Here is a 14805-nt window from a genome sequence, read left to right as displayed (position 1 = left end):
CTGAGTAGTATCCCATTGTATATATGTACCACATCTTCTTTATCCAGTCCTCTGTTGAGGGACACTTTGGTTGTTTCCATGTCTTGGCCAATGTGAATAGTCCTGCGATGAACATGGGGTGCATGTGTCTTTATGTACCAATGTTTCTAAGTTTTTGGAATAGATACCCAGTAGTGGGATTGCTGGGTCATATTAATTCTATTATTAATTTCTGAAGAACCACCATAATTTCTTCAATAATGGTTGTACACTAATTTGCATTCCCACCAGCAGTGAATGAGGGTTCCTTTTTATCTACAGCCTCTCCAACACTTGTTATTATCTGTCTTGCTGATAATAGCCAATCTCACAGGTGGGAGGTGGTATCTCATTGTAGTTTTGATTTGCATTTATTGGATAGCTAGTAAAGATGAACATCTTTTCATATATCTGTTGGCCATTTTTGTTTTGTTTTGTTTTGTATTTTTATGAAGTTGGAAACGGGGAGGCAGTCAGACTCCCACATGTGCCCGACTGGGATCCACCTGGCATGCCCACCAGGGGGCGATGCCCTGCCCATCTGGGGCATTGCTCTGTTGTGACCAGAGCCATTCTAGCGCCTGAGGCAGAGGCCATAGAGCCATCGTCAGCGCCAGGGCAAACTTTGCTCCAATGGAGCCTTAGCTGCAGGAAGGGAAGAGAGAGACAGAGAGGAAGGAGAGGGGGGAGGGGTGGAGAAGCAGATGGGCGCTTCTCCTGGGTGCCCTGGCCGGGAATCGAACCCAGGACTCCTGCACACTAGGCCGATGCTCTACCACTGAGCCAACCGGCCAGGGCTTCTGTTGGCCATTTGTATGTCCTCTTTGGAGAGGTGTCTGTTCAATAACCCCTGATTAGAGCTGTTGTTTGCCAATATCATCTCTAATGTAGTTGGCTGCCTGTTTTGTTGTCAGTTTCTTTTGCTGTGCAGAGGTTTTTTAGTTTGATATAGTCCATTCATCTATTTTTACCTTTATTTCCCTTGCCCTTGGGGTCAAATTCATAAATTGTTCCCTATAGTCAAGGTCCATGAGATTAGCACCTATGTTTTCTTCTAGTTAATTTATTATTCTGGATGTTATATTTAGGTCTTTGATGCATTTTGAATTAATATTTATGCAGGGGAACAAACTGTAGTCAAGTTTCATTCTTTTGCATGTGGCTTTCCAATTTTGCCAGCACCATTTATTGAAGAGGTTTTCTTTTCTCCATTATATGCTTTTGGCTTCTTTGTTGAAGATGATTGTCTATATGTATATGTGGCTCTTTTCCAGGCTCTTGATTCTGCTCCACTGGTCTGTATGTCTATTTTTCTGCCAATACCATGCTGTTTTGGTTATCGTGGTTCTATAGCATAATTTAAAGTCAGGTAGTGTGATACTTCTGGCTAAATTCTTTTTCCTCAAGATTACTTTGGCTATTCAGGGGTTTTAATGGTTCCATACAAGCATGGTAATTTTTTGTCCTATTTATCTAAAAAATGACATTGGGATTTTGATAGAGATTGCATAAAATTTGTATATTGCTTCGGATAATATGGTCTTTTTAACTATGTTGATTCTTCCAATTCATGAATATGGAATATTTTTCCATTTCATTGTTGTTTTCAATTTCTTTCAATAATGTTTTGTAGTTTTCAGTATATAGTTCTTTTACATACTTGTAAATTTATTTCTAGGTACTATATTTTTTGTTTCAACTGTAAAAGAAATTTTTCTTTTAGTTCATTTTCCGAAGTGTCATCGTTGGCATATAGGAAAGCAGTGGACTTTTGTATATTGATTTTATGTAACTTTACTGTATTGGTTTATTGTTTCTAATAGTTTTTTTGGTGGAGTCTTTGGAGTTTTCTATGTACAGGATCATGTCATCTGCAAAAAGTGATACCTTTACTTCTTCTTTCCCAATATTGATGCTTTTTATTTCTTTCTCTTGCCTGATCTCTCTGGCTAAAACTTCCAATACTATGTTGAATCACAGTAGTGAGAGTGGGCAGCCTTGTCTTGTTCCTGATTTTAGAGGAAAAGCATTCCTGTTTTCATCATTTAGTATATTAGCTAATGGTATCATGTATGGCCTTTATTATGTTGAGGTACTTTCTTTCTGTTCCAATCTTATTGAGTGTTTTAAATATAAAGGGATATTGTATCTTATTGAATGCCTTTCCTGCATCTATTGATAGGATCATATAATTTTTGTTCTTTGTTTTGTTGATGTGGTGTATTATGTTGATTGATTTCCATATGTTGAACCATCCTTTTGCTTCTGGAATGAATCCCACTTGATTGTGATGTATTTTTTTAAATGTTGTATTTAATTTACTAGTACATATTTTTTTCAGGATTTTTGCTACTGTATTCATTACAGATCTTGGTCTATAGTTTTCTTTTTTTGTGTTGTCCTTGCCAGGTTTTGCTATGAGGGTTATGTTGGCCTCATAAAATGTGTTGGAGAGTATTGCTTCTTCTTCCATTTTTTGGAAAACTTTGAAAAGGGTAGGTACCAAATCTTCTTTGAATTTTTGGTAGAATTCACCAGTGTAGCCATCTGGTCCTGGACTTTTGATTTTGGGGAGGTTTTTGACAGTTGTTTCTATTTCCTCCCTGCTTATAGGTCTGTTTAGGTTTTCCACTTCTTCATGACTTAGTCTAGCAAGATTGTATAGTTCTAGGAATTTATCCATATCCTCTAGATTGTTGAATTTGGTGGCATATAATCTTTCATAATATTCTACTATGAGCCTTTGTATATCTATGATGTCTGTGGTAATTCCTCCTCTTTCATTTTGAATTTTGTTTATATGAGTCCTTCCTCATTTTTCTTAGTGAGTCTAGTCAGTGGTTTGTCAGTTTTATTGATCTTTTCGAAGAACCAGTTCTTTGTTGTATTAATTTTTTTTCTATAGTTTTTGTTCCTATTTCATTTAGTTCTGCTCTAATTTTTACTATTTCCTTTCTTCTGCTGTCTTTGGGTTGCCTTTGTTCCTCTCTTTCTAGTTCCTTAAGGTGTGGTTAGGTTGTTCACTTGGGATCTCTTTTTCTTGATATACTCCTACTCCTGTAATGATATAAACTTCCCTCTTATTACTGCTTTCCCTTCACTGCAGAAATCTTGACATGTTGTGTTGTCATTTTCATTTGTCTATATATATCCTTTGATCTCTGCTTTTATTTCTTCTTTGACCCAGTCATTTTTAGACATATACATATATTGTTTAATTTCCATTTATTTTTGTTTCTTTACTTTATTTTTACAGTTGAATTCTAATTTCAAAAACTTATGATCAGAAAATATGCTTGGTATAATTTCAATCTTCCTGAATATGTCTCAGGCATATGGTCTATGCCTGAGAATGCTCCATGCACACTAGAGAAGAATATATAAACTGACGTTTGGAGATGATGTGTCCAACAAATTTCTATTATGTCCACGTGGTCCAGAGTGTCCAAGGCTGATATTTCTTTACTGATTTTCTGTTTGGATGATCTATCTAAAGCCATCAATAATGTGTAGAAATCCAAGTATGATTGTGTTTTTAGGTCAGTTAGTAGATGTCTGCTTCTGTTTTTAGGTCAGTTAGTAGATGTCTTACATATTTTCGTGCTCCCTGGTTCAGTGCATATATATTAAGAAGTGTTATGTTTTCTAGATACATTGTCCCTTTTATCATTATGGAATGTCCATCTTTGTCTCTGGTTACCTTTGTTGTCTTGAAGTCAGCCTTGTGAGATATGAGTATCGCTGTATCTGCTTTTCTTTGGATATTATTTGCTTGGAGAATCATTTTTCAACCTTCCACTTTGAATCTACTTTTGTCCTTCCAGCTTACATGTGTCTCTTGAAGGCAGCAGCATATGTTTGAGTTTTGCTTTTTGATCTAATCTGCTACTCTGTGTCTCTTTATTGGTGAGTTCAGTCCAATTACATTTAGAGTAATTATTGACACTTGAGGATTTCCTATAGCCATTTTGTTTTGCTTTCTGGTAGTTCTATATCTGTTTGGTTCTTCTCTTTTTTGTTTCTGCCAGCTGCTTTTGTTTTGTGGTATTCCATACTTCTTTCCTTTCTTTTATTAAGCTGTGTGTTTCAGTAGTGGTGTTTTTTTTTGTGGGTGGTTACCATTAGGTTATTAAGAGTCCTTTGTCTTATGAGTGCTTCTGTACTCTATCCTTCTTTGCAACTGCAGATTTTTATTCTCTAGCAGCTCTAACAATAGCCATCTTAGGCTTTCAGATGCTCCTTCCCACGTCTCAACAGATCTGGAGACCGGATGTGGAACACCTCTGTTCTTCAGGGGAGAGAGTGGCTCTGGAAAGCTAGCTGTGCAGTTTGTCTCTGCCACTTTCTGTACTGCAGGGTGAGGGAGGTGAGATCTGGGAGGCTGGAGGGCCACACTCTAGCTTTCTCTGTCTCTGCCAAGTGCAAGAACACTGCTTATGACCTTGCACTCTGGCCTCTTTAGTTTATCTCTTTCTTTGCCCCTTTATTTCACCACTCCTCCTGGCAGAAGGAGACCCAGTCACTCTGAGTTTCCCTCTCCATACCCCTCAGACAAAATCCAGAGACCCAAGCTCCCTTCCTCCTTGTAGTCCAGCAGAGAGAAAAAAAACTCAGACCCTCCAGGTTCGTCTCCTCTCCTCTCCAAAGCCCATCATGAATGCTTTTTATCTTTCACCCCCCTTTCCATCTCATCCCATCTTTAGTCCATTCAGTGTGTGGATCTTCCAGGCTTGCCTTTGAGCCCAGCTGGGTTCCTTTGCTGCATTATATTTGTTGAAATTTCACTGGGAGAGATCAGGAGTATCTCTCTTGCCTCCATTACTCTAACGTTATCCGAGATTAATAATCTCAATGTGAGAAAATCCAATGAACATTTTTAGTCCTGGACTGATATTGCTGAAACATTAAACACTGCTGACCACTTCCTCCCAATTAAAATACTCCCTTTTCTTTACCTTCGTGGCAAAACACTCTAACCGATGCTTCTCTGTCCCACCTGTTTTCTCCCCTTCTACCAAGCCATTCAAAGTAGTTTTTCAAGATTCAGTACTCAGTTCTATTCTAATCTCATTTTCTACCCTCTCTCTAAGTAGCTTCCTACACAGATAGGGCTTCAATGAACTATTCTTATATCTAAGATTTCCACATTTTTCTTTCTAGCCTAAACCATTCATCCACCTGCCAATTCTACTGTTTTATTTAGGGATATCTTAAAGACTTATCAAATTCAATATGCCCAAACAAAATATATGAAAAAAAGGTAACCTGGGCTCAGCGTCTAGGTCCCAGGCCTTCTTGTCATCAGTATTGCCTTTCCTGTAGGCCTGGCTTCAAGCTTATCAAAGTAAGCTTCCAAGGACTGTGATTGTTGTGAGGTCACTAGTGGTAAACTTAGCCAGGAAGTAGAGTTTCTAGGAGTATCTTCAAATATTCAGCTTTCCTGGTTAACCAGAATGATATTTTAACTGTTCAAACTATATACCCTAAGATAGGACCTTTGGGGCTAGCTATCTTGGGGCCAAGCTGCTCACTGAGACCTTGGAATTTACTTCAGAATTCTCCTGCCAAAAGCAATCTGGGGAGGCAAACCCGAAGTACAGCAAAAGTTGTATGTTAAATGTCAGAAAAAAACAAATCCAAAGGGCCTCAGATAGGACTGGAGCTCAGTAAGAATAAGAGTAGGTTGTGAGCAGGCAATATTGGTCAACAGGTATTGCTGTGAACAAGCTTATGGCATCTGTGGCTCTTTTTTTCTGCCCAGGGGTTCCCAATGCATGATAACAGATTAGGTTAGAGGATTAGAGTCAAGTCAGCAAGTTTACATGAATTTAGGAGTCTATGACAAAGTTCCATGCTGGGTAAGGTTTAGAAACTGTCAGAAGCACCATCATTAAAAACCATTGCAAGACTGGTCTGGTTAGAGCGTCATCCCAAGACACCAAGGTAGTGGGCTCAATCCCTGGTCAGGGCACGTACGGAAAGTGACCAATGAATGCACAACTAAGTAGAACAACAAATGAATGCTTCCCCCCTCCTTTCTCTGTCTCTTAAAAGCAAGCAACAATAATAACAAAACAAACAAACAAACAAAAAAAACACTGCAGCAGGAAAACTGACAAAGTAGCTTTTTCAATTGCCTGAAATTACACTAATCTTTTATAATTTTGAGGGGGGAAAAAAGACCCAGGAACAATGGATTATATGGAGGAGACCAGATATTTTGCAATGTGAGTTCACACTTAGCTTCTGTGAGTAACAAGTATAGTTTTTAATTGTAACTATCTCCTCCACTAGACATGATGTTTTTATGACTTACATGTTTTTCTTAGGAGTATGATTTCTGAGTCTTTGTTTAACTTTATAATAAAGTACCAAACTATTTTCATAGTCACTGTACAATTTTGCTCTTCACTAGCAATCAGAGTTCCTATTGCTCATCTTTGTCAGAATTTACTGTTTTTTAATTTTTTGTTTGAATTTTAGCCATTTTAATATGTGTGTAGTATATTCCAGCATGGTTTCAATTCACATTTCCCTATTGATGTGAAATGATGTTGAGTATTTTCTCATATGTTCATTTGCCATCCATCTATGTTCTTCAGTGAAGTGTCTTTTCAAGTCTTTTGCCCATTTTAAGTTGATTTGTCTTATTAAATTCTAAGAATTATTTATATATTTAAGATACAAGTCCTTTGTTGACTACATCAAATAATTATCTAGCTTCTTGGTTTTCTCCAAGTTACTGTGAATTCCCAGTTAATCAGATTCGGTACAGTTCCTCAGGAAAGCTGTAAGAAAAAAAAAAAACACACTCACCTCTGAAACTGTAACTTTATTGGGGTGCTTGTAAATCCTTGCTGTTGTCTAAGGCATTTTATCTGTTTCCAAGTCTGTGATATATTGTGTAGTAAGGAGAAGTCCTTTTCCCTTTCTAAGTAATAGAGCTGTTTTGTATTACTACAACAATAATGGTAGATAAAGAAGATAAAAATATATATTGGTAGATTAGAACTATTTAAGTCATTAAAATGGCCTGGAAGAACATATTACATGATATATATTTTTTCATTTTACCCACATCTTAATATAGAGACTGAAACTCCATTCAGTGACTCATTTCTTTATGGCTTAAAAATGTTTTTCACTAGGCCCTGGCTGGTTGGTTTAGTGGTAGAGCATCAGCCTGGCATGTGGAAATCTGGGCTTGATTCCTGGCCAGGACACACAGGAGAAGCATCCATCTGCTTCTCCACCCTTGCCCCTCTCCTTTGTCTCTATCTCTCTCTTCCCCTCCCATAGCCAAGGTTTCATTGGAACAAAGTTGGCCCAGGTGCTGAGGATGGCTCCATGGCCTCCACCTCAAGCTCTAGAATGGCTCCAGTTGCAAGAAAACAACACCCCAGATGGGCAGAGCATTGTCCCCTAGTGGGCTTCCCAGGTGGATCCCGGTTGGGCACATTCAGGAGTCTATCTCTCTGCCTCCCTGCTCCTCACCTCAGAAAAACACACACACAAAAAAAAGTTTTTCACTATACAAAATTAAGCTACTAAAATCCACATATTTCCAAAATTTTTGGACATTCTGTAATACTTGTTTTAGATTAACAGTTAGAACCATTGCTTCAAACTTAGAGATTATTTTCCTTATCAGGCAGTGACATATTACTTGGATATTGAAGTAATATACTGTTTTATTTATTTATTTTGCATTTTTCCGAAGCTGGAAACGGGGAGGCAGTCAGACAGACTCCCGCATGTGCCCGACTGGGATCCACCCGGCATGCCCACCAGGGGGTGATGCTCTGCCCCTCTGGGGTGTCGCTCTGTTGCATCCAGAGCCATCCTAGTGCCTGAGGCAGAGGCCACAGAGCCATCCTCAGCACCCGGGCCATCTTTGCTCCAATGGAGCCTTACTGCAGGAGGGGAAGAGAGAGACAGAGAGGAAGGAGAGGGGGAGGGGTGGAGAAGCAGATGAGCACTTCTCCTGTGTGCCCTGGCCAGGAATTGAATCCGGGACTCCTGCATGCCAGGCAGACGCTCTACCACTGAGCCAATCGGCCAGGGCCTGTTTTATTTTTAACTTATTTTTTATTTTTTTCCCATTGACTTGAAAGAAAGGAAGGAGACAGTGGGGGTGGGTGGAGAAGCATGAACTCATTGTTTTACTTAGTTGTGCACTCATTAACTGCTTTTCATATATACCCTGACCAGGGCTCAAACCAGGGACCCAGATATGCAGCCAGCAACCCTAGGATTGAGTCAGCAACCTCAGCACTTCAGAATGCTGCTCTATCCACTGCACCACCTGTTGTGGACCGTTAATGGCAAAAAGCCATTATAGATTCGAGGCTTGGCAGGGGGCTAAGTTCTCCCCCCTCCATCTCCATATTTGGCTTTGATGCTGAGTATTTGCACCCACTCCACTTCCTTCCTTGGGTTGCAGGAAGCAATATACATGCCCTTCCTCTGACTCTTTGTTTGTTTCAGGTGTTTGTAAATTTCACTAATGTATCCTGTTTTTGCCTTGGGAAAGTTCCTGTCTTAGGATGTGCAACTTTGTATCAGGGTCCTTGATTTGCATAGGTTTATATAATAAAGCGAACTGGGGCTGTGGGGCACTCAGATACTGCCAGGAAGTTTGAAGAGTCCTCCCGGTCCCATCGGTTTTGTTCTGACAAAGTGTGTTTCCTTAATTCCACACCGTTATTTGGAGCCGCGCTGGTCTGCGGCACCACCAACCAGGACTGTAAAGTAATATATTGTTTTAAAAGATGCTTATTTTCTTTGTTATCCCCTATATATTCTCCCTTTCATGAAGTTTAATACCTGTTTCTACAGGATCTCCTGTTAGACTTTCCAATTAAGATAACTTGGCTTCCTTAACCAGGCAGTGGTGCAGTGGATAGATTGTTGGCCTGGGATGCTGAGGACCCAGGTTCAAAACCCAGAGGTTTCTGGCTAGAGTGCAGGGTCACCCACTTGAATGTGGGATCATAGACATGACCCCACAGTCACTAGCTTGAAGCCCAAAGGTCCCTGGCTTGAGCCCAAGGTCGATGGCTTAAGCAAAGATTCACTGGCTCAGCTGGAGCCCTCTGGTCAAGGCATGTATGAGAGAGCAATCAATGAACAACTAAGGTGTCACAACTATGAGTTGATGCTTCTCATCTCTCTCCCTTCCTGTCGGTCTTTCTCTCTCTCTCTCTCTCTCTCTCTCTCTCTCTCTCTCACACACACACACACACACACACACACACACACGATGAACCTGGCTTTATCTTCTGCCTTTGGCACTCCATGAAGCCATTTGAATGACAGTCAAGATTGCTAGTGTTTAATAAATACACTCCGTGTTAAATCTGGCTTAACCTTTAATTCTTAAGTCTTCTCCTTTACCTTGTTTTTGGCCTTTGTAGAGTCCTTACCTTTTTGCCATTTCAGAAATATGTTTATAAAGATATTTGTGTTTTATCAGACATTTTTGTTTTCATTAAAAGGTTCTTTCAAGGAATCTAATCTACCATACTAATAGAAATAGAGGCCCTGGACAGTTGGCTCAGCGGTAGAGCGTCGGCCTGGCGTGCGGGGGACCCGGGTTTGATTCCCGGCCAGGGCACATAGGAGAAGCGTCCATTTGCTTCTCCACCCCTCCCCCCTTCCTCTCTGTTTCTCTCTTCCCCTCCTGCAGCCAAGGCTCCATTGGAGCAAAGATGGCCCGGGCGCTGGGGATGGCTCCTTGGCCTCTGCCCCAGGCACTAGAGTGGCTCTGGTCGTGGCAGAGCGACATCCCAGAGGGGCAGAGCATCGCCCCCTGGTGGGCAGAGCATCGCCCCTGGTGGGCGTGCCGGGTGGATCCCGGTCAGGCGCATGCGGGAGTCTTTCTGACTGTCTCTCCCTGTTTCCAGCTTCAGAAAAATACAAAAAAAAAAAAAAAGAAAGAAAGAAAGAAATAGAAACCTATTGTTATTCATTATTCATTTAGTAAATATTTACTGGATGCTTACTACATGCCAGGCACTGTGCTGGTTAAGGGGTATACAAAGATAAAAAGACATGCTCTCTGGATCAAAGAAACTTATACACATATAAATTAATCAATGCAATAAAATGTTACAGGTATTATGATAGAAGTCCACATAAGCTAGAGTGTGGGCATAAATAATAGAATAGTAGACAACAGGAAGAAAGAACATGATAGAGTATGTGACATTCAAATTCAATTTAAATCAGTAAATACATAATAGATAAGCATAATGTGGCAGAAAATATTTTAGATGCTTGTAACTAATATCCAACAACAGAAAAGACAGCAATAATTACAAATATGATGATTATTATGAAAGTGAAAATATATAAGTGCTATGTGAGTATAAAAAGAATTTAATCAGAGAGACAAGATGGCGCTGGAGTAGGCAGACGTACCAACATCCACCTCCCAGAACCAAAATGGATTACAAAATAATTTTAAGAACTATCATCTGGAAAAACCAACTTTGGACTAAACTAAGAGGACTCTTCAACCAAGGAACGCTGAAGAAGCCACACCAAGACTAGTAGGAAAAGCAGAAATGCAGAGAGGGCTGCCCAGCTCCCCAGAGCGAACAGCAGCCGGGAGAGACTCGTGTGGCGGGAAGTGAGTTTAGCAGAGAGGGGAGGGTCCTGAGTCTCAGGAACAAAGCCCCAGCCTGCAGCCCCAGAGCCTAGAAGAGGCGTAAGGACAGTATTTAGCTGGAAACAAGTCAGGATACTGTTTGTGAGAAAGAGACAGATTTCTCAGACCCAGGATTCTTCTTAAAGGGACCGCGCAGAAAACCTCTTTCACAACCACTCACCCGGGGCTCCGGAGAATGGGGAGAGAGGAGAGGACCAGAGTAGAAGGAAGAGAGTGTAATCTAGGAGGCCCAGGGAGAAACATTTTGGGGGACAGCCACCCTAACCCCTGGGAAAAGTCACTCCCCAAATCTGAAGTGAATATTTCCCCTGGAAACAGCAATACCAGCAAAGGGAAGCAGGACGCCAGCCAAACAAGCTCTCCCGTGGCACTCAGAGCAGAGTTGCTTAGAAGGAGGGAGCTTTCGGGTCTACAGTAGTGAGTGTTAGGGTCTGAGCTGCAGCGCCTGCACCCACATGGCTGAGAGCTCGCCAGAGGGCGGGTGGAGGCGGGACGTGGAGGCGCAGTTCTGTCTGCAGGGGGGAAAGCCTGCTGGCCACCAGTGGGCTCATGTGTGAGCTCAGTCTTGCCTGGCTGGGGAGGAGTAGGCATGCAAAATTGGTCAAGCCCAGCTGCCAGCAGCCTGTAGTCCAGCCTGTGGGAGAAGGGCGGGAACCCCAGAAGGGGTGGAGACCAGCCCTTGAGCAAGGGCACAGGAGCACAGCCTTGCCCTGCCCGTGGAACTGAGGCTTGTGGCCTGACTTGGGAGCCGGCTCCTCCCACGGGGGTGGAGCCAAAAGCACAGAACAGGCAGAGTTCTGCCAATGAGCTGAGCGTGGGCACGCAGTCCTGTCTGGCCAGTACAGCCAAGGCTAGCAGCCGTTCCACAAGTGGGCTCCTCCTGCAAGGGCGGGGCAAAAGCCTGGAAACAGGCAGAGACCTGCAGCTGAGCAAAGGTGCTCACCACTGCCCTCAGGGCCAAGCATAACGCCACCCACGGGGGTGCGGCAAAGGCCAAGGCCACCAAGGCTTGTGCACCCGAGCATGTGATCACAGCCACTCCTGTAAAGGAGAGGTGGAAACTACAGCAACAGCCCCAGTAGGCAGGCACCAGCAACGCCCAAACCCAAAAGCCCTAGGCAGCAACAGAAGAGGGGGTGGTGGGCCTGCAGAAAGACCATACCTAGGGAACAGAGGCCATACCCATGGACTCCAGGGGCCAAAACCTTCCTTAACACAGAGAAAATGCGAAGGCAAACAAATGCAACACAAATGAACCAAGAGAAATCCCCAGAAAAGGACCTAAATGAGTCAGATATAACCAAATTACCAGATGCAGAGTTTAAAATAACGATTGTTAGGGATGCTCAAAGATATTAGAACAACAATAGATGGTCATTACGAACACCTAAATAAAGAGATAGCAAATATAAAAAAGGACATTGAAATAATAAAAAAGAATCAGTCAGAAATGAAAAATACAGTATCTGAAATAAAGAACACAATGGAAGGAATTAAAAGCAGAATGGATGAAGCGGAGAATCGAATCAGTGAGTTAGAGGACACGATAAATAAAGGAATGGAAGCAGAGCAGAAAAAAGAAAAAGAGACTCAAAAAGTCTGAGGAGGCCCTGGCCGGTTAGCTCAGTGGCAGAGTGTCGCCCTGGTGTGTTGGAGTCCTGGGTTTGATTCCCAGCCAGGGCACACAGGAGAAGTGCCCATCTGCTTCTCCACCTCTCCCCCTCTCCTTCCTCTCTGTCTCTCTCTTCCCATCCTGCAGCCAAGGTTCCACTGGAGCAAAGTTTGCCTGGGTACTGAGGATGGCTCTGTGGCCTCTGCCTCAGGCGCTAGAATGGCTGTGATTGCGACAGAGCGATGCCTCAGATGGGCAGAGCATCGCCCCCTGGTGGGCATGCCAGGTGGATCCCGGTTGGGCACATGCGGGAGTCTGTCTGACTGCCTCCCCATTTTCAACTTCAGAAAAATACAAAAAAAAATGTCTGAGAAAACTCTAAGAGTCTAAGAGAGCTCTGTGACAACATGAAGAGAAATAACATCCACATCATAGGGGTTCCTGAAGAAGAAGAGAAAGAACAAGGGATAGAGACTTTGTTCAAGCATATCATAGCTGAAAACTTCCCTCAATTAAGGCAGGAAAACATCTCACATGTTCAGGAAGCACAGAGAACTCTATTAAGGAGAAACCCAAAGAAATCAACACCAAGATACATCATAATTAAAATACCAAAGCTAGTGATAAAGAGAAAATATTAAAAGCTTCTAGACAAAAAAAAGACTATTACCTATAAAGGAGCCCCCCTAAGGATGACTTCTGACTTCTCAACAGAAACACTTGAGGCCAGAAGGGAATGGCAAGAAATATTCAAAGTAATGCAGAACAAGAGCCTACAACCAAGACGACTTTATCCAGCAAGGCTATCATTTAAAATTGAAGGAGAAATAAAAAGCTTTACAGACAAAAGAAATCTCAAGGAATTCACTATAACCAAACCAAGGCTGCAAGAAATGCTAAGGGACCTGTTGTAAATAGATCAAAGGAGAAAAAGAATATAGCAAAAGAGGAATACAGTTTTAAAGAATAAAATGGCAATAAACAATTACATATCAATAATAACCTTAAATGTAAATGGGTTAAATGATCCAATCAAAAGACACAGGGTAGCTGCATGGATAAGAAAACAGGACCCATACATATGCTGTCTACAAGAGACACACCTTAAATCAAAAGATGCACATAGACTGATGATAAAGGGATGGAAAAAAATATTTCACGCAAATGGAAATGAAAAAAAAGCTGGGGTAGCAATACTTATACCAGACAAAATGGACTTTAAAACAAAGACTATAGTTAGAGATAAAGAAGGTCACTACATAATGATAAAGGGAGTAATTGAAAAGGAAGATATGGCCCTGGCCGGTTGGCTCAGCGGTAGAGCGTCGGCCTAGCGTGCGGAGGACTGGGTTCGATTCCCGGCCAGGGCACACAGGAGAAGCGCCCATTTGCTTCTCCACCCCTCCACCGCGCCTTCCTCTCTGTCTCTATCTTCCCCTCCCGCAGCCAAGGCTCCATTGGAGCAAAGATGGCCCGGGCGCTGGGGATGGCTCTGTGGCCTCTGCCTCAGGCGCTAGAGTGGCTCTGGTCGCAACATGGCGACGCCCAGGATGGGCAGAGCATCACCCCCTGGTGGGCAGAGCATCGCCCCTGGTGGGCGTGCCGGGTGGATCCCGGTCGGGCGCATGCGGGAGTCTGTCTGACTGTCTCTCCCTGTTTCCAGCTTCAGAAAAAAAAAAAAAAAGAAAGAAAAGGAAGATATAACCGTTATAAATATCTACGCACCTAATATAGGAGCACCTAAATATATAAAGCAGACTTTGATGGATTTAAAGGGCGAGATCAACAGCAATACTATAATAGCAGGGGATTTCAATACCCCATTAACATCATTAGATAGATCCTCTAGAAAGAAAATTAACAAAGAAACAGCAGACTTAAAGGACATATTATATCAACTCGATTTAATAGGTATCTTCAGAACCTTTCACCCTAAAACAGAAGAATATACATTCTTTTCAAGCGCTCATGGTACATTCTCTAGAATAGAACACATGTTAGGCCACAAAAGCAGTCTCAACAAATTTAAGAAGATTGAAATCATATCGAGCACTTTCTCTGATCACAATGGCATGAAACTAGAAATCAACCACAACAGAAAAACTAAAAAATACTCAAAACTTGGAAACTAAATAGCATGTTATTAAATAACGAATGGGTAAACAGTGATATCAAAGAAGAAATGAAAAAATTTCTAGAAACAAATGATAATGAGCATAGATCAACTCAAAATATATGGGACACAGCAAAAGCAGTCCTGAGAGGGAAGTTTATAGCATTACAGGCATACCTCAGGAAGCTAAAAAAGCTCAAATAAATAACTTGACCCTACATCTAAAAGAACTAGAAAAAGAACAGCAAGTAAAGCCCAGAGCTAGTAGAAGGAAGGAAATAATAAAGATTAGAGCAGAAATAAATGACATAGAGGCTAAAGAAAAAATAGAGGATCAATGAAACCAGGAGCTGGTTCTTTGAAAAGGTAAACAAGATCGATGAACCTTTA

The 14805-nt window shown here is 41.8% G+C and overlaps 1 protein-coding gene across 1 annotated transcript in view; it reads right to left on the bottom strand.

The window, feature by feature from the left end:
* The window catches only part of CC2D2B (coiled-coil and C2 domain containing 2B), a 140579-nt gene that overhangs the window by 88025 nt on the left and 37749 nt on the right, over positions 1-14805 (bottom strand). Inside the window, exon 11 of the mRNA XM_066240388.1 lies at positions 6835-6975. Within this exon, the coding sequence (XP_066096485.1) occupies positions 6835-6975 (141 nt within the window). The remainder of the gene's footprint in view (positions 1-6834; positions 6976-14805) is intronic.

The sequence above is a fragment of the Saccopteryx bilineata genome, chromosome 7 (assembly GCF_036850765.1).
Source record: "Saccopteryx bilineata isolate mSacBil1 chromosome 7, mSacBil1_pri_phased_curated, whole genome shotgun sequence".
In the NCBI taxonomy this organism is placed as follows: Eukaryota; Metazoa; Chordata; class Mammalia; order Chiroptera; family Emballonuridae; genus Saccopteryx; species Saccopteryx bilineata.
The sequence above is the reverse complement of the archived record's forward strand: the minus strand, read 5'-3'. Positions and strand labels throughout refer to the sequence as shown.